This window comes from Xenopus tropicalis, chromosome 1 (assembly GCF_000004195.4).
Source record: "Xenopus tropicalis strain Nigerian chromosome 1, UCB_Xtro_10.0, whole genome shotgun sequence".
Classification (NCBI taxonomy): Eukaryota; Metazoa; Chordata; class Amphibia; order Anura; family Pipidae; genus Xenopus; species Xenopus tropicalis.
This window is the reverse complement of record NC_030677.2, coordinates 160,613,428-160,637,439: the sequence shown is the minus strand read 5'-3', so window position 1 is coordinate 160,637,439 and position 24,012 is coordinate 160,613,428. Positions and strand designations below refer to the sequence as shown.

Below are 24,012 nucleotides of genomic sequence, written 5' to 3'. Positions count from 1 at the left end.
ACTGACTTATTGCAGTTTCTGTATATGATAATGTTTCAGTATATGTTAGTAAACCAGCAAACCAGTAAAATCTGTTAAATCAAAATATTTACATTTAATGTTCCCTTTGTCCTGGGGCATAATTCCCATTGCAGCAATATTTATTCCATACGTGTAGGGCAATATTATAGTTAATGCTAGCACTACTCTACATCTATCATCTTTTTATTCTAGTGCTTTATACCTCAAACTGGCATTTCTGAGCCATTTCATAGAGCCATTTTACAACAGTAGCACCACATTCATTCTGTGGGATGAAGTGGTAACTTATACATGACTTTGGCACAGTATTATTATGTTATGTGTTTGAGGGGCTCTTCATTTGTATACACCATATACTGACATGCCAGTCATACATGGTTAAAATAAAATACAGGCTTAGCCGGTGTTACCATAAAACAAACTCTATAGAAAAGTACTGTATATAAGCTGATCTCCACAAACATAAAACTAACCATAACCAGTGTGAATGTGATACAAATATTTTCTAAATCTACCTCAGGAAGCAAAATTCCTGTAGACTTATGTCTCCCTTCTCATTACTATCGCAGAAGGAAGTGTCACTTTATTAATACTGGGAATAAGGGGGCACAGTCTAAACAGCATGAGGACCCAATTTGGGGGCAAGTCCCCATTAGCTAAGAATGCCTGCCTCATACCTATGGGAAGGAGTGTAACACAGCAGCTTGCCCGCTCGCCTTTCTGTATGTGAGAATGCCATTCATTGGTTAGCCTGTGCATATGGCCGAGGAGCTGGCAAGCGTTAGGGAGGAACACTCCAGGGATGGCGCAGGTTGCTTGGCACCTTTGGTGCTCAGGTACCAGGGAGACTGTAGCAGAGAGGGCTCCTACCCGGGCTGCAATCTCTTGCTCCCTCTCCCATAAGGGAGAATTTGACATTTGCAGATCAGCTGTGTATTTCCCCCTCCCATTCGCGTCCCTCCCTCCGCTGCCTTGAATGAAGGGGAAAAAAACACAATAATAGGCAGCCTGTGCGCTGGGCTGGACTCCATCCAGATCTTAGTGAATCTGCTGCAGGGAGCACAGGGGGAAGCGAGCAGGAACTTTCTGCAGAAATCGCAGTAGCAGCGAGTTGTACAGCCATACAGTTGTGCTGAGCCTGCAGGGAAAGCGCGGTAAGTCCAGCCTGCTTACTTTCATTGCTTCGTTTCTTGGCTCCCAGATGTTGCTGACTACAACTTTCTACACATCTGGGGATCCAATGTAAAGAAACCTGTAGAGAGTTACGTGTCCCTTATGTGTGTACGTGTAACATGCATGGTATGTGTGTGCCAATCTGTTGCCCTGTATACCAAGCTCTGTGAGGCTTCAGTTCTAGATTCCTACCTGCTCTGTCCCAGCTTTGCCTGCCAACTGCCCTAACCCTTTCAGTTCCAGGAAGGGAGCTAAAACTTACAGTGTTACAGTATTTATGCTTTTATTAGTAAGGGGAATATCTACTAAAGAAATGGTATGTTGTAGGAGAAAATCGTGGTTGCTCTGGAGAGCTTCCCCTCCTGCTAGGGGTACACCTTTTTCAATGGGATCATACAGTGACATGACTTACAGATTTCTAGTGTACTTGCTGTTTACCTACCTTAAATGTCACCCTATCAGCTGTGTTCACATTGATAAATGGCACATTAATTGGACTTGTAAATGTCAGTACCAGCCCTATAGGGAGGTAGATGAAAAGGTGCCTAGAGATGAGCTGTTGCTCTGTGGTGGAAAGTCTGTGGCATTTAAGCCTTGCTATATACTATGCAAAGCATTATTGTCGCGAATGATTAAGAGATCCATAGTTTGTTATTCCAAGCCTACGTATAACCCCATGCAAACCAGCTGACAAGATGTATTTAGCCAACGTTATAGCATCATATAGGGCGTATATCTATATGTGTGCATCAGGGCATATTTAAAAGTTACTGTAGTTTCAGGTGATGAAAAGAGAGTTGAAATGTGCAGTTGTAGAGGTCAGAGGTCTGTACCTGTAGTTTTGTGGCTGTTGCTGACCTGTGACTCTGGAACAGCTGCTGCCTGGGAATAGTAGATCAGTAAGCGCCGGACTGCCCCAGGTTGAAGTTCAATTCAGTGCTGTCTGTCAGGTGGAAAATAATGCTTTGCAGGCATGTCTGGCTCACAAAGAGGCACTTTCCTAGCGCAGTATAATCTGTTTTGTTAGGTGCACATGTGCTGTGAGAGAGGTTAGAGAGCCTGCAAGGGAACACTAAGATAGAATTTTACATTTTGGGATACATACCACTGTTTCCAGCTCGAAATACACTTTAGCACAGTGGTTCTCAACCTTCCTAATGCCGCGACCCTTTAATACAGTTCCTCATGTTGTGGTGACCCCCAACCATAAAATTATTTCTAAGACCATTGGAAATATGTGTTTTCCGATGGACTTAGGCGACCCCTATGAAAGGGTTGTTTGACCGCCAAAGGGGTCCTGACCCACAGGTTGAGAACCGCTGCTTCAGCAGGTTCGATACTGTATAAATAAATATCCACTGTATAGTTAACTCTCTTAGAAACCCACATGGAGCTCACAGAACAGTAAGGATATAAGGGTTAAAGGGCAATAAGACAACACAGAAAGCACTTGGGAGCCAGTTGCTACTAAACCACCATTCCCGTGTTGAACCAAGGCTGCATTATTGTAACTTTGCCAAAGAAAATGTCATAATAAGTTAAAAGTTTTTTTTTTAAATACTCAAAGCTGTTACTGTTACTACAAGTATTACCTACATTCCCTTGCTCTCTCACTATATCAAAATGACTATGTGATTGTGCATATAAAAACAAGCAGTGCATAGCTGTGCTGTTTCTTGCAGTAATGTAAGCTTGCAATCTAGCCTTCATTAGCCATACATCAGCAGCTACTCTCCGTGCGTCAATCTCAAAGGATTCATTGTGTGAGTTCGCTAAATGTGAGTTATTCATTCTGCTGAACTGCCCTGCTAGTGACTGATGCAAGGGGATATGACTGTGCATAACAGGAGGTTTGGAAGGCTCTGTCAAGTGTGCCGCTTAGGGAAATCCATCCTGTGGCCTTTGAACTGCTTTCTCTTGATAGAGGATGGTGGGAGTTGTAGTTTATCAACAGTTAGCCATCTCTGATATATATACAGTTTTACTGCAGTAAGACGATTACTGCAGGTGGTTTCTGCTGTTGGTATATAGGTCATGTTTTATGATATACACAAACTGTCACAAATCCAGAGTGATATCTGCTCTCTGAGAAAACTAACTTGGTTTATGTGGGAAAAATCTTAGGCTATTTCTTGCAGCCACTGGTAGGGATTTCTGGGAGTTGAAGTTAAACAACAGCTGAAGGGCTAATATGTCAGACAGTGGTACTGTATTTAATTAATTGGCTCCATTAATAATGAAACATGTAAGTCAGTGACAATAGAAAAAACAGCCTGAAGGGTATACAGCAGGCTGCAGAAATCTCAAAAGGCCAGTGACCTTGAAATACCAGATGCTCATACAATGTTGCAGAAGTCACAGATAGACATGAATAATGTCCATATTTTGATAGAAGCTCAGGCATTTCCTGGGTAGGAGACTCTGGCCTGCTGTGTAAGATACAGAAGAACTGCAAACTAAAATATGTATTGACCACAAATAGCACATGACACAGGGGCCAGCGCATAGCTAACCACATAGGCTGCATTCAAAGAATTGTAAAATCACATGTACAGCTTGCTTCCAATATGGACTTTGTTTGGACCATCATCAGAACAGTAAGACTCAGGTAGAAGCTATTATATCAAAATTCATACACATACAGATATATACAGTATGCCTGCAATAAATGTGTGCATGTGTGGGCATGTACAGACATATACCTCATATTCCATTTAGTAGTTTTCAGAGTTTTTCAGTTCAAGCGCCTCTTTATGGTCTAGAATTTGGCCTGGGCTCACAAAAATCAGTGATGTGGTATACTGCATTAAACTGATGGCACGCAGAGCCAGCAAAACACCCCAATGCACTGCAGTTTGGTAGCAATGCCATCTAAAGCTAGCACTCCATCTGTAGGTTGCACAATCCCCTCTCTTGCCTTTTTGGTGACTTAAGTGTTTTTTCTTTACTTCATTAATGATAATTTTATTCCTAACCCTAGAGCTTGCTGGAGGGAAGCCCTGAATGTGCACACTAGGAGGCAACCAGATTTGTTTGTGATCTGTGAATCCCTCCCGTGAAACAAATATACAAGAATTGGATCAGGTTTTCCTGGGAGTTTGCTGAAGCTCTGCCAGACATGGTAGGTCACCTGCATTTGCAAGGAATGGAAGACAGCTTGAAGGACAAGAGCAGGGAAGGATTGTTGGACAGTCCAGATTCTGGCCTTCCACCAAGCCCCAGTCCTCCTTTCTACTCAATCTCACCCGGCATTGTTGAAGGTAGAGCCGAGTGCAGCAGCACACCAACATACCACCCAGGCTATGGCTACAGGAAGGACATCAAGGAGGGCAAAGTGGTAAGGAACTTTTAACTTTAATAGCATTAAAGAAGCACTTATGTTTATAAAATAGTTGTACTTTATTATCCTGTTCTTGATTATGCCTCAAATGCCATATTTTGTAAAAGCAAAAAAAAAAAAAATCTTACTCCATCAACAGTAGTGCCAAACTGTACATATTGAGGAAAGGATTGTACAAAGGTACACAAGATTTTTTTGCCAGGAGAACATCTGGCTTGAAGTTTATTTATTATCAACAGCTATCCCAAAGCAGAGTTGTGACCTAGGGCAAGTCATTTAATCACTTAAATTAGGGAACTAATATTTATTTTTACAACAAATTTGGTTGCCAGCAATTGATTTTGGAGAAAGAGCAGAGATGTCTCCTATAAAAGAACATGTGCACCAGAGTAGGCTGCAGGATTGATATGCACCCCCTTTTCAAAATGAATATATATATACTGTATATATATTCTTTAGAACATTACACATTTTATGAACTTCTGTATACAGCTTATCAGGCATAGCGAGTGCTGGAGCCATAGAACCTACAATCGAAACAATGCTGCTTGAGACCTGGAGATGAATTGATCTGCCCAATGTCACAGAAATCCAGCAAACATTTCCCCCAAACATAGGGCCCGATTCACTAAAGTCCGAAATAAAGAGTGCTATTTATAGCATATGTTAAAAATCTTATCACTTCTTATTTTTCGCTCGATTCACTAAAAGGACACTTGTCATAATTAAGAAGCGATGTTCTTGGCGTTATTTATCTTACAATGACATATTTTAATGAAAAAAACTATGCGATAAGCGTTATAGGGGCCGATTCACTAAAGGTCAATAACGCTTATCGCATAGTTTTTTTCATTAAAAAGCATGCGATAATTAAGTACCGATTCATCAAAGTCATTTCGCATGTGTTAATCCGCATATCGCATGCACAAAAAAAACGCATTGCGTTAATTAGCGAATAGAAATAGTACTAACGCATGATTCACAAACACATATGAAGCGTTAAACGTGCAAAATATCGTGTTAATCTGTGTGAATATTAACCCTACTTGGGGCAGGCGGTACTTAAAGAAAATTGCGGTTCGTGAGCTATTGGCAACACAACATGGAGTTTGCAGTCGTATTTTTTCAAGTATATGTTGGCCCTAGAGTGATGCATCCTCCAGTTTTCAGGGAAATGGTGGTTTTCAGAAAGTAATGGTTACGTGCATAATATATTGCGCTCTGCAAGTGTCCTTTTAGTGAATCGAGTGAAAAATAAGAAGTGATAAGATTTTTAACGCATGCTATAAATAGCACTCCTTATTTCGGACTTTAGTGAATCGGGCCCATAGTGTCTTGTCACCTACCCTTTGATTCCCTTCTTTTGCTGGAAACAAAGAAGACCAAAAAAAATTTGATTTTAATGTATTATAGTATATAAGGAGCACTTGTTTTTTGGAGGATTAGAGTGTTCTCAATATATGGAATTCCTCAAGTGTTCTACGTCATATACAAATGAACAGAGATCTGTAAAGTTGCCCTCTGAGAATCTGTTTCAAATTCTATTTTCACATTTTTTGGTAAATAAGCCCAATATGGTATTCCACAACTCATATTTTTTTTAGAATGTTTTAAATGTCTGAAGGTAAAGTATGTTTGGACATAAAGCTCTTTCAAAATTCAGTGTTTGTTCATTTCCTTCCCGTAAGCAAACCTGTTGCAATATGAAACATCTTTGTATGTGGTTAATGAATGCTTTCAAATGCTGTGGGCTCTGAAGTACACCACCATCATATATCATTAAGTCCCTAGCTTTCCACAGAGGGTGTAAGGCTGCCCCAGTTATAGGATAGTGATCAAAAGGGGTTTGAAGTTTGTCAGGAGACTACAGATACCACAGGGCAAGTGGTTTGTGTATGTTTGCTGTGCTCAGTAACACATCAGAGCGGATTTAGCACTGCAGGCACTTGACTTTGAACTGTATAACATTTTTAGAGAGTTTTTGCTAAATGCTTCTCTTTAGAAGTAAGAAATATGAAACAGTTGATATACTTAATTACAGCTCTCCTGTAGTATCATTGCATGTAGAGATGACCAGCACTGGTAGAATATTAGAGGAAAACAGAAATCTGATGGGGGTGGGGTGTACATGAGATTTACTGTATTGTTCATTATGAGAAATGTACTTTTTTCAGTTTTGCATATATGTGGGAGCTTCTATAATGATTCACTGATTCACTCACCTCAGACATTTATCACCAGGGTCATATTATTGGGGGTAGCAGGCCCTGCATCTCTAGGGGGCATTAGAGCTACTAACTTACCAATAAAGCTTCATATTCAAGATTTGATGAAATAGGGAGCCTCAAATGCCTTTGATTTGGGAAATTCTAGTTAGGTGATTGTTCCATGCAGACAATAACAGCACAAACACAATCTCAGGGACTTTAACTTGCTGAGTTTTTTCTGGCGACCTTTCAAGGATTTTTATCTTTAATAAATACCAACTATTCCTGGTTCTTAAGAATATTCTTGAGTATATTCATGTTCATGTTTTTTCACCGTATTTTTTCTCAAATCCATGGTCCCAATGGATAAAGAATATTTATATATGATATTGGTCCTTTATGGCCAATGGGAATGCATGGCTGTCATCTCACCTGTTACCTTTTACTGTCACATGGTGTAGTTGTGTCCGTTAACACTGTTATTAAGTCTGATCCTCCTTATGTGTTAAACATTGGGATCTCATGGATAGCTGCCATTCTCTGAAAGGAACATTTGAAAATGCAAAAGAGCGCCTCAAAGTGGCTGAGTATACTGAACTGCTCACCAATGCTCACAGCTGTGAAAGTTCATTTTAGGCTTCATTGGGAACATCTAGTACAGGTATCGGACCCTTTATCCGGAAACCCCTTATCCAGAAAGTTCAGAATTACGGAAAGGCCTGTGATAATAAAACAGTATCTTGTTTTTAGCAGACTTAAGGTAGGAGATCCAAATTACGGAAAGAACCCTTGTCCAGAAAACCCCAGGTCCTAAGCATTCTGGATAATGGGTCCCATATTTGTAGTTGAGCAGTGTAGATTTTGGCAAATCCCTTTGCCTTCCCTTTGGGGCAGATCTAAAGGGACTTTTGTGCTCCCTTTTTTTCATGTAACTAACATGGTCTTGCCAAATTCACTAGCATGCTGCCATTGTAATTGAGTCCATTGAGTAAACAAGTGCATTAAAAAGGTCCAGACAAGTATGGAAATCCTTCAGGTAGGGCTGCCACTGCAAGGTCATTTCCTCTTTTGTTTGGCCCTATAAAAATCTCCAAAGACCATAAACACACTTTTTATTAATTCATTTGCATTTTCTGGCGAATGTAGTGTTTTGCTGCCAACACACAGGCTATAGCAGCCCAAATCTAGTACATTTGGGCAGAGGTGCAGAGGTATGTTGTCACAGCACTGAGAGGGTTAGTGCTCCATTAAAACCTTAAAGTAAGAGTAATATCTGAAAAGAACATAACACGTGCTCTTATAGTTCAGATGCTAAACACTCAGAATACAATATATTCGCAGTTAGCTAACTGCATTATCAAAGAAATTGGACTTTGCTGTGAGTAAAGCACATTGACCAAAAACATGGACTTGCTCTTTATTTGGGTATCATGACTATGTGCTGTACCCTGGAAATTCTCTATGGACTTCTACCTACAGAATTCTCAACTCTAATTCTGCAGATAAACTGTAGTCTTCAGTATATCTTCTTATTGTGTTTTAATATTCTGGCATAGACCTATTCTAAGCAACTTTCAGCTGGTCTTCATTTTATATTTTCATTGCTAGTTTGCATATTGCTGGCCTGTAATCCCCAGTCTGATGGGAAAATAAAATCTATAGACACCTGGGTGATTTACAGCCAGATATCGATCTGGGAGTAACTTTGGGGTCCCCATACACAGGCATATAAGCTGCTAAATCGGTCTGAAGAACTCAAATTGGCAGCATAAATCTGCCTGTGTAAGGCCACCTTAACTTTTACCCACTGATAACTATGCTTCTAAATATCTCATAAAAATGAATAGAGAGTGGGGGGATCTTACTGCGATGAGCTCTAAATTCACACTTTGATAATTCTGCCCCAAAGTGTTGTTTTTACTAGTTTGCAGTCTGTCTTTACCAAGTGATTTCAACTGATTTGTTTTCTATTTTTAGCTTAGAAATAGATTTATTTTCTCACCACGATTATTTCCTTGTTAGCAGAAATGCTAAAAATCCATTCTTTGATCCACTTCTAGTGTTTTGGCTTTAAGACAATCAAACCTGTTTTGTAATAGTTCATGACAAAACCTGCTGGGCTGTACATATCTCTTCATATTGGCCTTCTTACTAGCCTGTCATCAGGAATAAAGGAAAAACAGGAAGGAGCAGTGAGATGAAAATATGAGAAGTATGTGATCATAATGGGAAACACAGAAAGGATATTTAACTGATTTTTTTCTGCTCTTGCTTCTTGCTGACAGATCTGATCTCTTTACTGGGCCAGGTTGAGGCATGGGGCCCTCATTGCTCTTATTGGATGAGTGCAAGCAATTTAATAAAAATTAAGGGGCTCATGTGCTGATTTATGTTTCACTCTACAGAACAGAGCATGTTGTTAGATACACACATGCATTTGTAATAATGAAATACTGAAGACTAGTGAAACTTGCTGTCTGGGGCCCAACTGCAGACAACATGTAAGGCACTGAGAGGCCACAAAGGCCCGGGCCTAGGGCAGCAGAAACCTGGGGGCAGCATGCCGCCCCGCCACACCAAAATCTAAAAAGTTTTGTACCCATACGGAGCAATGGGGGGACTTCTCCCCACTGCTCCGTATCCAAGATTGGCCCACTGCGCATGCGCGCGCAAGGCCCCCCCGTACCCCTCTCCCCCTGTATCGCGCATGCGCACTGGGGGGGGGGGGCGGCCTCGGGGCGGCCAATTTGGAAATCCGGCCCTGCTGACACCCCTAACTCTATCAGTGTTCAGAAGGAGGTGTTTCCTCCATTGCTACCTATCTGGGATGGTTAAATTCTAAAAACAGTGGACGTTTTAGTAGCTCTGTTGTTAATTGGTTGTGTGGATTTCATTATCCCATCTAGAAGATGTATAACATTTTTTTTCTAGAAATTGATGGTGATATGTTTCTTGTGCATGTGTATGTAATCTGAAGCTACAGTCCAGCAAATGGGGCATGTGCATTTTTGAGGCTCTTTTTTAAGAACACATTAGGGCTTATTTGCAATCATAGGTGTTGAATTGCACAAATGCTTTCCTATTACAACTTGTACTTGGCTGTTAAAAATGAATTGCCAATTGGCAACTGCACTTGCAATTTAACACCTATGTTTGTAAATCAGCCCCACTGTCTTTCATAATGTAATTTATCGTGCAGGCCAGCAGTGTTGCCTTTTATGCTTGAAATTCACCAGCAGTTTAATGATTAAGTGCTGTTTATCCCTTTGGCTCTGCTCTATTAGTGATGCCCTTTGCCCAGATGTTAAAGATGTGTATAGCAAATTAAATCTGTTGCACCTTCTTTCTAAAGTGGGTCTAGCGTATGCTGGTTGCCTGTAAATATTTTGTAACCATATCATGGTTTATCTAATAAAATGTAATTTTATTAATTTGTATTCATGTTAATTACTTATGGGTGCTTCTGCAACACCTGCAGGCACATGAACAGCTAGAAAGCCAGCCAGGCAATAGGGGTCAGCTCTGATAGCAGCTGGCCTGAACCTGTGGGATGTACTGTACCAGCAGTAACCTATTTGTCTGTCTTACACACTTCTGGCACTTACACGGTTAAGTAAAACGATAACAGAAATAAATGAAATAAAAGTAAACTTGCTCAGCATACTCTTTTGAGTGTTATCTTTATACCCTTTACTGCTTAATTTGGGCTTATGGCTCAGCAACTCTTCCTGTGAGCTGCTGAGCTTGTGGGCTGAGGGGGAAATATATAGGTGGTGTATTCAATGATATGAAACCTTGGGAATTTTCAAGCTGCACTAACAGCCAGAGCTGCACCCTTCCAGCCCATGACAGCATTAATCAGGGTGACATCTTATTGTAAAGCAGTCAGTAATTCTATTAACTCGTGGACTCGTGGAGCAGCATTGGAAACTGAGCCATAAGTTCCATTTAGCAGTTTAATTGCAATGGCACACAAGAAGGGGAGACAAATTCTTAAAAGTCCCTATTCAAAAAGGGACTTTATATAATCATGCAAGCTAGAATATTTATATAATTATTCTGCAGAATACTTCATCATACCTGAGTAAACAGCCCTAAAGGTGGCCACACGTGACGATTTGCGATCTTTCGTGCGACCATCGGTCACACAAAAAATCGTTCAATCCACCACTAACCGTTCAGGGCTAAAACGGCAGATAAGGAGGTAGAAACAAGATTTCTACCTCCTTCTGCAGATTCAGCCCTGAAGGCAGATTTTGCTCAGGCGCCTTCTATGGCGCCCGATCAAAATCTTTTAACCTGGCTGATCGGCGTGTCGACCAATATCAGCAGCCTCCTGCGATATCGGTCGACTCACCGACTTGCCATACATGCACCGAGTATCGTACGAAACAAGGGAGGGAGAGAAGGGAGGGGGAGAGAGGAAAAAACTAAGCAGGCTTGTGCTAAATGATTTTTCTGTGAAAAGGACATCTAACCACAGAATAACACAGAATATAATGGATACAGAAGAGAAGGAAAGAAATGTAAGTGTTACTTTTCACTGAGGGCTCTGAGTGGCAGTTCTGTTCTGTTTATGGCTGTATTTACATAAAACTTTCTGATAAACCTTACTTTTTGTAGTTTTTACCTTTCCTTCTCCTTTAAGGCAGTCACTTACAAGGACTTGTTCAAAAGAGCACTTTGAAAAACTTTCATTTTATTTTATACTTCATACCCCCTTTGGACACAATTCATCATTCCTAGATTTGGAACTGTTCAGGGGCCTAAAGGCATGTACATAATGCTGTGCATCCTTGTGCAAGATGTTTGCCCATATTGTAAAATATCTGTCACGGAGACATCCATATGTTATAAACATGTATAAAATAAATACACGCAGATTCCAGTTTGAGAATTTATTTTTACTGAAATATATCTAATTAAATATTGCTGTGGTAAAAATATTTACATACGCAGCACGATAGACCTCATGTGGCTTTTAAAAAAGTTAACACTTAATTGTCACACCGTGTAAGTGGCCATAGTGGGCTTATCTGACATATAAAAAAGCCAAGGCAACTTGGGTCTTATAAACACACAAATGTTATTTTTCAGCATTTCTAATCCACTAGGAGCCCATTATCAGTACAAGACAGAACCGTCCAGATGATGGGGCCCGAGAGTTCCCAGAACATTGAGAAAGTTTCTAAGACTGACAGATAGGACAATACCTATTATTATTGGAGCAGTTCTGTCAGTAGCAAACCTTACTCAGTTACACTGAACTCATTTACTAAGGTTGTACAAACTATATAAAATCAGCACAATATTTTTTTTTAGCCACAATTTAATATTCTTACCCAGCATTCCAGTGCAGGCCTGCTTCAGTTAGGTAAATGAGGTGCAAGTTGCAATGATGTTGGTGTTCCAGAGCATGTGAAGCAATGAGCGCCACTTTCTTACACATATAGGAAAATCAGTAGGTGCAACACACAAAAGGAGACTTGTACTTAACTGCTTGTAACACATTAGTGGATGGCAAGTTGGTGGGTGCAATTCTGCACTTTTATATTTAGAAGTTATTCCAATCTATTAGCAAACGTGTCTGCCATACATAGAGCATTTTCCATTCTAATTGCTTTGCTTGTCCATGAGATGACCGTGGATTATGTTACTTTTATTTTACTGAATTATTTTACTGTTCCTTGGGTTGTCAGAAATGTTAAGCTGTGACTTTAATAAGACCTTTATTCTCTTACAGAGAGTGTGTATTGGTTGCAATTTTCCAGATAAATTATCATCATTCTATGTCAATCTTTCTTAAAAGGAGATAGTACAAATATGACAGGTGTCTCCGTGCTAGACCGCATGGAGCTGTAACCTTGTTTACAACCCCTCTTTAAAAAATGCAATATGATATATTCCAGTGCCAGTGTTTGCGTTAGTCATTTATTTTTGAAGTAGCTGTAAACCAATCCTTGCTTTAGCTTTGTTAACCTCGTAAATGTGAGATTTATACTGTTAAAAAAACATTCGGCTGGGTTCAAGTGGAGAGCAAATTCATATTTTTGTGAATGTAAAGAGGCAAGTAAACAGTCTGGCCAAAGCATTAGGAGAACAAGCTGAAGTGAAATATGAGAACATATTCCTATATGCTGATTGATTTATAAAATCTTCTTTCTACCAGAAGCAGTGGCAAACAGGTCTGTGAAAATGACAAGCCACGTGGAATGATATCCATTGATCTTCCAATAGATGCAGTCTGTGCTTGGAAATAGGAGGCTGGCAATAGCCTACGTGCTTAAATCCAATTCATTTTCATATTAGTTTATAATAGCAACAATCATCACGTAGCATTTACTGGTCTGTTGCAGTCTGATTATACAAAAACAGCACTGTTATTGCTTGCCATAGATTAGAAGGCCCAATTAAAAGTGGACTCCTGTTTTGCACTCATGGGGTTACCTGCAAATTAGGGAAGCTCTTGGTAAAAAATAGTTCCAAATTCTTTTCTATAGATGGTGGGGGAATGTGAGGAGGACATCTAGGAAGTGCTGAATGGAAAGTGAAAGTAATGACCTGCCTGAGGCATAGAGGCTGGGCAGGCAATATATGATTGACAGATGAAATTGTTAATTACCTTTACCTTTAAAAAAAGATTTCGGGTCTCATGCTTAATTTGAAAATTATGTTCATTATACAGCTTTTTATGTGTGGGTGACAGGTCCTCTTTGGCTCTTTAATGTGGTGACAGATTTAAACAGCAGAAAAGTGCCCAAAACTGCCCCTACCATCTTCCATTTCCTTGAATGAGGAACATCCAGTTCTTGTAGTGGTGCTTTCAGCTAAAAAAGGATTCAGTGCTCAAATAAATTTAAGGTGACAGAGCAGTAGTATAAATTGTATAACTATAAAGAGGCTAATAGAAGTACAGTGTTACATTTGTTTATTAAGGTAAATAGGAATATTGTATGATTGCTACAATGATATGAATTTGATAGCAGTAACTTTGCCTTTAATTTGGTGCTAACATATTTTAAAATCATAATATTAAATATTCATCTGGGGCTAATTGTTCCCTAAAGCTTTCAGGCTAGAAGACCGATTCACCAACGGGAAATGGTGTAACTTGTATATATAAAACCGTTATTAGTGTGTGTTGTTTTTTTTTATCGATCAGAGGTCTTTGCTACTAATGTTGGCAAGGGATCAAGTCATGAGTGGCAACATTACATACAAATTATTTCTTTTTAAACATATTGTGTTTGACTATTGAAAAATATTGATGATATGAAATAGTACGTATATATCTGATTCATTCCAGATTCTTTCCAGAAGAAAGGAGGTATTTGAACTTATTTCTTCCTGGTGCTCTTAAGAGCACCATTCTGTTTTGCATACATAAACTGTCAGTCAGGACAAACAAAGGGCTCTCTAGACCCCTCCTAGCAGTTGTCATTTCTTTTGGCCTTTAATCACTTGCTCACTAAATTGTCTTAGATATTACTTTGCCCTTTCTTGGTTTAAGTACTATATTCTCGACTAGTCCTTTAAGTACTGTTGGTCCTACATTTTCTCTAGCTCCAATTTATGCCACATCATTTTCACTGAATGTTGCAGGACATTTGTTCCACTGTAATCTCAAAGGGTATGACAACCAGAACTGCCTGTCTTGTTCCTGCTCACTGATTGTTTTGCTACTTCTTGTTAGATGTACATTCTGTACATTATAAGGACTTCCAACACATTGGTTACTTTTCTTAGTAGTGAAAATGAAGTCAGTAATTCAGAATGCTCACTCTATGGTCTATAACCATATCTCCAAAGTCTACTTTGGTTGGCCAAGGTCTTCTTTGGTTGGCCATTCTCCCAGTGGTGTCAGGCCACACACCTGTCAGGTGGCTAAGTATTAATGCCTCACTCTGGGAACCTATGGAAACACTATGGGAACAATATTGTGTTGTGAATAAAGTGCTGGTAGCTTGTGCTTTGCTGCCCAGACCACGAGGGAGCTCCAGGTGTGGACAGCCATGTATTGTCACTCGTATTGTCACTCGTTGATGTTACACACATGTGCTTAATGAGCAATTTGGGACACTAAGTATCATTTTCATGCTTGGGGATTGAAACAATTTTTCCCCAATAGGTTTCCTTGGGGAGGCAATAAGGAATGTTGTAGCTTACTGTCCTGAAAAACAGGACAAGGCTTAAGCCATACCAATGAATAGTCCCAGATTTTGCAGGACAGCTCCATATCATGGTCCTGAAAACAGGCAGGGCGATGTAAAATGATAAGCTGAGCTAATAACATCTCCAGAGAACCTAGGGAAAATAATCTGCATTCCAGTTAAAATGTACATTAGACAAATGCAAAGAGAAAATAAAAAAGGCAGTACCACTGCCTGTCAGTATGTCTAATATAAAAATCAGGGCAGCTTTGTTCACAAGACCATACCCCATTTGTACAAAGTCCATGTTCACATCTCTATGTGAAAAAATGTAACAGTTGGCAGGTATGTCTTTTCTGTTTATTGAAAGTGCAAAATGCAGGTCAACACAGTGGTTCGAGGCAGTCGGGGAAGGGACATTGAGTGCCTAGAAACATTCTGTTCCATATTACACACTTTCAGTGAACACAGTACAACTCTGATTTTTTGCAGTTGTTGCCTTTTGTGTTGAGATATATATATATATATATACTTTTTTAAGAGCAAAAAGTTAACTGTATGTGCTGGTGTTACTGAAACATCTATTCATGAAGCAGACTTTTGCTGAACAGTTAAGCCTTTCATAGGTGGAGAATTCAAATTGTCATTTCCAGAATACAAAAGAGGACTTGAATGTTTAAAATGGGAAGCGGCTATCTAGGTGTGGTTACCTGTTAATTTTCTACAGACTGATGACTGCCCATGGCAGTTTGTATATTAATGTAATAGTAAGAAACCTTACAGAGAACACTTGTCTTAAAGATTCTTGTTACATTTAAAGGTGAACTAAAGAATAATAATGACATTTTGTATTTTATATACAAATATTTTATATATTTAAACTACCAGCAGTGAGGTTCAGCAGTTCTATAGTAATGATCCGTGCCTTCACAGCACTCCTTATGTTGGATTTTAGTGTCACTGCTCATACTCAGTGAGCTCTGGGAAGCTGTTGAAAAGCTAAGCTTAAGGGTTGTCTGAACTCATCAAGCATGAAAATTAGGTGAGTCTGTCACAGAAGCTGGTGCTACAGGTTGTATGCAAATTGCAGTGGCGTAGCGTGGGCTTTCGTCGCCTGGGGCCGACCGGAAATTTGCCGCCCCTCTATTTAGTTATTCTTAAAAAGTTCCCCCAATAGAAATTGCCCCCATACACAGTGCCCCCATAAACAGTGCCCCCAATTGCCCCATACAAAGTGCCCCCAATAGGAAGTGCCCCCATACACAGTGCCCCAATTGCCCCATACACAGTGTCCCCATAGACAATACCCCCCAAAGACCTTGCCCCCCAATAGAAAGTGCCCTCATACACAGAGCCCCAATTGCCCCATACACAGTGCCCCCAATAGGAAGTGCCCCCATACACAATACCCCACAAAGACCTGCCCCCCCCATGGAAAGTGCCCCAATTTCCCCATAGACAGTAGCCCCCACACAGTGCCCCCAATTTCCCCCATAGTACATACCCCCAACAGACCATCGGTGGCGGCTCCTTCTCTCTTACAGGCAACAGGCGCTTCTATAAGGTTGCGCCTCGTCGCTGACGTGTGACGTCATACGCACGGGCGCAACCTTATAAAAGCGCCTGTTGCCGCGCCATAAGAGAGAAGGAACCGCAGCCGATGGTCTGTTGGGGGTACGTTAAATATCATGGTGCCCCTTCTGATACGCCGCCCGGGGCCATGGCCCCCTCGGCACCCCCCTCGCTACGCCACTGGCAAATTGCACTGGTTTCTGAGAAACACATATAGGCCTCACCTAAACTGGTAAAGGGGATGGAAGATTTAAGAGGTTAGACTGTCGAGGTTGGGGTTGTCTTCTCAGGGAAAAAAGTCGATTTCAAGGGGACATGATAACTCTGTACAAGTACATTAGAGGGGAATATAGGCAGATTGGGGATGTCCTTTTTCCCATAAAAATGATCAGCGCACCAGAAACCTCCCCTTTAGATTAGGGCAGTGATCCCAACCAGTGGCTCAGGACCAACATGTTGCTCAACAAATACAACCCAAAGAGCCTAAATCTAAGTTTGTTTTCTTAGCTTTGCAGGTGTTGCTCAACAACCCCTTAAATGTTGCACCCAGTGTCCTAAAGCTTTTTTAATTTCTAAGTTTTACAGGCATAAAGACATAGGGGTGTATTTATCATGCTGTGTAAAAAGTGGAGTGAAGAATTACCAGTGATGTTGCCCAGGGCAACCAATCAGCAATTAGATTTTAATAGTCAGAAAATCAAAGCAAAACATCTGATTGGCTATGAGCAACATCACTGGTAATGTTCTACTCCACTTTTTACACAGCATCATTAGTATACCCCATGGGGTATATTTATCATGCTGTGTAAAAAGTGAAGTAAAACATCACCGGTGATGTTGTATATAACAGCCAATCAGATGCTTTGATTTGATTTTCTAACTGTCAAAATCTAATTGCTGATTGGTTGCTCTGGGTAAGATCACCAGTAATGCTTTACTCCACTTTTTACACAGCATGATAAATATACTACTATGTGTATTGCCAAACAGAGCCTCCTGTAGTCTTCCAGTCAACACTGGACTACCAAAAAAACAAACACAGCCCTAATTTACCCTGTAAAAACTTTTTTTCATGTTTGTGTTGCTCTTCAACTGTTTTTTATATTTAAATGTTGCTCACGAAAAAAGGTCAGGGACCTCTGGATTAAAGGAACTGAACTTTCTTTTGAAGCAGAGTAGGGTTTTTTCACAGTGAGGGCAGTGAGGTTGGGGAATGCCCTTCCTAGTAATGTTGTAATGGCAGATTCTGTTAATGCCTTTAAGAGGGGCCTGGATGAGTTCTTGAACAAGCATAATATCCAAGTCTATTGTGATACTAATATCTGCCATTACTATTGATGTTGGTATATATGGTTTATGTGTATATATATATATATATATATATATATATATATATATATATATATATTTGTATAACTTTAGTATACAAAATGAAACACAGGAAGGACAGGTATTATAATAAATACAATAAATAAGTAGAAATCGAAACGGGAAAAGATAAGGTCATGTGTTTTAGCTATTACTATTACTATTTCTTAGCAATATTGCAAAGGAAAAAGTGGGAGGTTTTGGCTGTGTCAAAGCTAACTCCCAGGCAACATGCTGAATTAACAGGGTTAATGGTCATGCCGTCAATAGTAATGGTGAAGGGAGGAGAAGGGTTAGGTTTGGGAGGGAAGACCATGAGCTCTGTTTTAGCTAGGTTGAGTTTGATGTGGCGTTGGTTCATCCAGGAGGAGATAGCCAGGAGGCAGTTAGCAATCTGGGATTGAACATCAGTGGTTACTGAAGGGGTGTAAATATATATGTCATCTGCATATAAGTGGTCTTTAAGACCAAATGAGTGTACAGGGAGAACAATAGAGGGCCAAGTACAGGACCCTGAGGTACTCCCACACTAAGCTGAATTGGGAGAGAGACAACAGAGAAGGAGTGGTTAGAAAGATAGGAAGAGGACCAGGATACCGTATACCTGGAGAATGGAGAATTTGCATGAGGAACAGAATGGTTGACAGTATCAAAAGCAGAGGAAAGGTCTAGGAGAATGAGAACAGAGTAGTGTCCTTTGGCCTTGGCAGTCTGGAGATCATTTGCAACTCTGCATAATGCTGTCTCAGTGGAGTGGAGAGGAACGGAGAAGCTGAAAAACTTCAGACTCCGTTACAAGAACAGAAGAGCTGAATATGGAAAGAGGAGACATTATTGGTATCTGAAGGTTGGGAAAATTGTTTGCAGATAGAATTGACTTTGCTTTTAATAAAGTCAGCAAATTCCTAGGGATGTGTTCATATGTGAGTTATTCATTTGTTGAAGGATAAAGAAGTGAGTTGAATATGGATTTATTTTTAGTTACAAGCGTATTATAGTGTTCTTGCTTGGCCTGGGATAGGGCAACACAAAGACAGGCCATAAGACATTTATAGTGCAGGAAGTCTGCATAAGCATGGGATTTCCTTCAAATGTGCTCCACAGGTCATGCACTGGGACACACAGATTGTGTCTGAGGGTTAAGCCAGGGATGGGGATTGTGGGCACGCCTGTGGCTGCAAAGGGGCATGGGTGTTGATTACAGATGATAGAATTGAGTTGTAAGTATTTACCAGTAACTTGGGATCAGAGGAAGCATAGAAGAAGGAGAGGTTAGGACTGAGAGAGTTAGAGAGAGCAGTTATATCAACAGTTTAAGTGTTATGAAGGGAATATATATATATATATATATATCAATCCAAATGGTGTCCGCACTCCAAGGCTCAATATTCTGCGGGGTGCTAGCCAAAATTATGTCTGTATAGAAAATAATTATCTGTGGCCAGCACACCCTTCAATGTTTCATCAAAAAAGTTTTATTTTAAATATATTGTTAAAACCAACGTTTCGGTCCTTATTAGGACCTTTCCTTGAGAAAGGTCCTAATAAGGACCGAAACGTTGGTTTTAACAATATATTTAAAATAAAACTTTTTTTGATGAAACATTAAAGGGTGTGCTGGCCACAGATAATTATTTTCTATTTATATATATATATATATATATATATATATATATATGGCAGAAATAGCAGTTTAGATTGCTACTCTTTTGTGAGGTAGTGCAAGATTTTCAAAAAGTTATATAGGGTATAAGAGTAGCAGCAGTGTGATGATTGGATCAGAGAGGAAGATATTACAACGAGAGGGGCAATCAGCTGAAGTGCTACCTTTGGAAGCACAAAGATAAAAGATAAAATGAACAGGAGTATTAAAGACATTATGCCAGTAAATCCAGAAAATTATGTCTCACTTCACTAGGACTAAGGCTGCCGAGTCTTCTGCCATTGTTCACTTGTTGCTCCTCTTGTTGAACTCCGTTTTAAACTCCTTTGCAGTTCACTTCTGAATGATTCACTTTGCAATGATTCACACTTGTGCTGCTACCCCTTATATATACATATATATACTATATAAGAGAAAGTCGGTCTATAATTCAAGGCAACTGACAGCTACCCAGAGTATTTGCTGTGAATCAGTAGAGATGAGGTACTGGGACATGTTCTGTGTCACAGAACTTTAGTGCCAAATGGCTGTGGTCACCTTGGCCTAATAAAGAAGAACGGAACAGTAGTGTAATTTGTAGCCTATTTTTTGTTGAGCTTTTGTTCTCCTTTAAGAGGGTATATCTAAAACTTCCTTTTTGTATTCTGTGCTTTTCACCACTTGCTGTCCTGTGAGAGATGTTTATGATGCACTTTTATCTCTATGTTGTATTGTGTTGGATCATCATTGCTGTGAGAAGGTGATAAAGCCATCAGTGGTGCTGTTTTCTTCTTTATATGAACAGGCGGAACTATTAGAGCACTGTACTTGCGCATGAAATGGAAAAAAAAGATTAATTTGATATCAGAGTCATTCTTTTCCAATCCAACACTAGCGTCATTGTTCAAACATCAGGCACATAGATGTGTTTGCATAAATGGGCTGTTTAAAGCTGCGACATGTATAATATTCCAATGTAAATAAGGCCAACTACAGCGCTCTTAGAGGCACTATTGATATCTATTTCCAACGTAATGATACATTTTATAGGTAGTGAACTACAAGGGCTGTTTGTATTGGATCACAGGGATATTTCTTGTCAGAGCTTTCTGTAACCCTTTCTGCACTAATGTTCCCTACAATCTGCTCAAGCACACTGGCAAGGTAAAGAATAGAAGGCCGGGTTTTATCCAAAACAGAAAATATGAATTGGTTTTCTACTGAAGCAGATCCTGGGTGTTAAAACTCAAAACAGCTGGAGGGATGTTGGTTAAGCTTTCCTGCCTCAAAGGTTTGTTTAGCTTACTGGGACAAACAAGGGCAGTTTAAAAATGATAATAAAGCAGCAGGAGAAAGGTTTGAGGTGATCACAGCTACTTAATCCTGCTACATACCCAGAGTCACTTTGTGGCAGTCACAGGGGCTGAAGCTGTGCCTTTAATTATAAAGAAAGAAAGTTACAGGATATAATTTTTAAACATTTGCACCTGTTTCCTCCATATCTTCCCAATACAGAGATTGTTCATTTTGGCTGATGTATATGGAAGCACTGAAGAGAAGAATAGGGCTAGAAACCTTTTCTCCTTTTCAAAGAAAACCATGTAAATATTGCCGATAGTCACAGTATTGCAGGACATCTTAATTCCAGAAATGCAGGAAGATATTTTTCTATATAAATGATCATTATGTCGTAATTTCCCCCTATGTGTTTGCCTAATGCAAATTAGTGTAGCATTTTCTCCAGAACTGCAGCATAATGGTGGGCACTTCCATCCCACACACAGCTGATTAAATTAGAATCCACTTTGGTAAATCTCAAGCATGTTTTTTTTTACTGAATTTGTGCATCCATGGCATCAGTACCAGCACAACGTCTGTAATATTGGTAATGTGTTGGGTTAAGTCATTTGTGTGTGTAACGCTCACAGTAACACTTTGCCATGGTGTTAGTTCCAAGGCTCCCTTTTCATCTGTCCACTCTGTTCTTTGCTTTTGTATGCAATTTATCAGCAAGCTGTAACTGGGGAATTGGTGCTAATCGCAAGTTGTAATGAGCTTGTTTGGACGTAAGTCATTACTTTTAATGGCCCGTAAAATAGCACCACTTTTCGTGCTTTTTGTTTTTAAATGAACCTTTTATAAGCATCCAGTTGCCACCTCCAAGAGGCCATAATGGGGATTGTTGTAGTAGTCTAGGGCAGGGCTGTCCAACTGGCGGCCCGCGGGCCGCATGCGGCCCTCGACCCCCCTCTGTGTGGCCCCCCACCTGTCTGGCTGCTTTGATGGCTTACCTTTGAGTAACCATTAAATGGTATCAGTACTGAGTTTAACTGGCCCCCTGCATGGTTCTCACCTCAGATTCAGGCTGTAATCCCCCTGTAATGTTTAAAAATGTAATCCCCTGTGTTGTTCACACCTTTTAATCTCTGTATTGTTCACCCCCCGCAGTGTTCACACCTCAGGCTCAGGCTGTAATTCACCTCTTCACACCACAGACATTGTATGTACTGCCTGGCCTATGCTGCCTGTGTATAGACAGTATAGGGTAGGCAGAGTATGGCACATAGGCAGCATAGGGCAGGGAGGGTATGGCACACACAGGCAGCATAGGGTAGGCATAGTATGGTACATAGGCAGTATAGGGCAGGGAGGGTATGGAACACACAGACAGCTTAGGACAGGCAAAGTATGGCACACACAGGCAGCATAGGACAGGCATAGTGCTGCCTGTGTGTGCCATACTCTGCCTGCCCTATGCTGCCTGTGTGTGCCATACTCTGCCTACCCTATGCTGCCTGTGGGAGGTGAACCTTGCAGGGGTTTGTTCTGGGAGTGTGTTAGCAGTTGGAAATAGCCATTAAATGGTCCCTAAGGTGTGTAATTATATGTTGGGGGTTGCTGTGCTATCCACAGGGGAGGAGGCATATGGATTTAAGGGTATGTCTTAATATGATGTAATATAATTCTTTAACATATGAATAATGGTTGATATCCCTGCAGCGCAACCAATCAGAGCCCGTCATTCTTTTAAGGGGGCCGGAGACAGCGGGCCGGATTAAAAGGGCTGACGGGACGGATGTGGCCCGCGGGCCGTAGTTTGCCCACCCCTGGTGTAAGCCAACATCAATCAATTAGCAATTAGATTTGAATGGTCACCTACAAGTTAGAATACAAAAGCAAACATCTAATTTTTTGCTCTGGGCAACATCACTGGTGATGTTGGCTTACACACTGTAATAAATATGCTCCTGAGTGTGTTTCCATTGTTTATGTAAACAAAAGTTCTATGACAAAGCAGCACAATCCAATGAATTTGAGAAAAGGTAGAATCAGTCAGGTCACCTGATATTCCATGAAGCTTTCACTGTAAATTGTTAAACTTTAATTAAAAGCATCAGCAAGTTTTTTTTATTTCTCCATCCATAACCGACTGAATGTTTAAGACTGACAACTCCCTGACAGGGCAGACAGAAGAATTCTTACTTAGAGTAGATATCTTTGGCACTGTTATTTTCCTTATCACATTCCATGTGTACAGGTTTAGCGGCATTCCATGCAGGTCTTGCTAGGTTCCAGCAATAAGAAACATTTGCAAAAATATTTTTCCAGTAGCAGGAAATGGGTATGCAGGTCCATCAGGGAAATCCGCTTTTGACTGTACTGTAATTGATTGTAGATCAAAGACAGCTTTACCTACAGGATGGGTTTAGCAAGGTTCAGATGCATATATTCATTACAGTTTCTATTTGACTTTGCCTTTGCAAATGAAACTAGATTTATTTAGATAATTCTTATGAGATAAATAGACAGATTTTCTTGAGAGTGGCATGAGCATTCCAGGAGGCAAACATGCCTCCAAGCATTTTCGTATCTTACATTGACCCAGTGGTCTCACCAAGTTAAATTGTTAAAAGCACTGTTTAGCTGTATAACTTGTGAGTACTGGGTCACTATTCTTTCACACAAATGAAAAAAATTGTGGAAAAAGGTGCCCATCAATTTTCTTCCATATGGTAAGAATGAGATTTGTCTGTGCTCTTATACATATGTACAATGAAGCATAGACATCCACTGGCCTTTCTTATCTGGCTTTTAAGTGCTTAGTTCTTCTTTATAATTGCTTTGTACCAATCCCATGTGTGCTTGAATTCTTTAACTGAGTTACTTCCTGCTACTGCTAAAAGGATATTCCATGAGTTTATCACAGTTTCTGTAAAGAAGTGTTTCCTTATGTTACTTTTCAGTTACTTTAAATGGAAAATCCTGTTGCTCAGCATTGCTATTTGGGGCTGAGTTACTATATAGGGTTGCTGATATTAAGGCATGCTAATCATACTATTTGTTTAGCAGTAGTTCAAAATGCCATCAGTGCCAACATTACTGGTGTATGTTCATAAGTGTTAGTTTATTGGTTTGTCATAATATAGAACCGCTTATTTCAGAAGTAAAATACTGTACACAATCCAAAGTGCTTTTTGGGTGCCCTTCAAAAATATTCTTCTTGTACATAGATGATTGTTTTATATCTAGGTGTGGTAT

At 40.1% G+C, this 24,012-nt stretch overlaps 1 protein-coding gene across 1 annotated transcript in view; it reads left to right on the top strand.

Annotated features, from left to right (window-relative positions):
- Positions 1–1,056: 1,056 nt before the first annotated feature.
- rflna (refilin A) overlaps positions 1,057–24,012 on the top strand; it is a 47,396-nt gene continuing 24,440 nt past the window's right edge. Inside the window, 2 exon segments of the mRNA NM_001011008.1 lie at positions 1,057–1,175; positions 4,175–4,531. Coding sequence (NP_001011008.1) covers positions 4,313–4,531 — 219 coding nt within the window. The 5' untranslated portion in view covers positions 1,057–1,175; positions 4,175–4,312.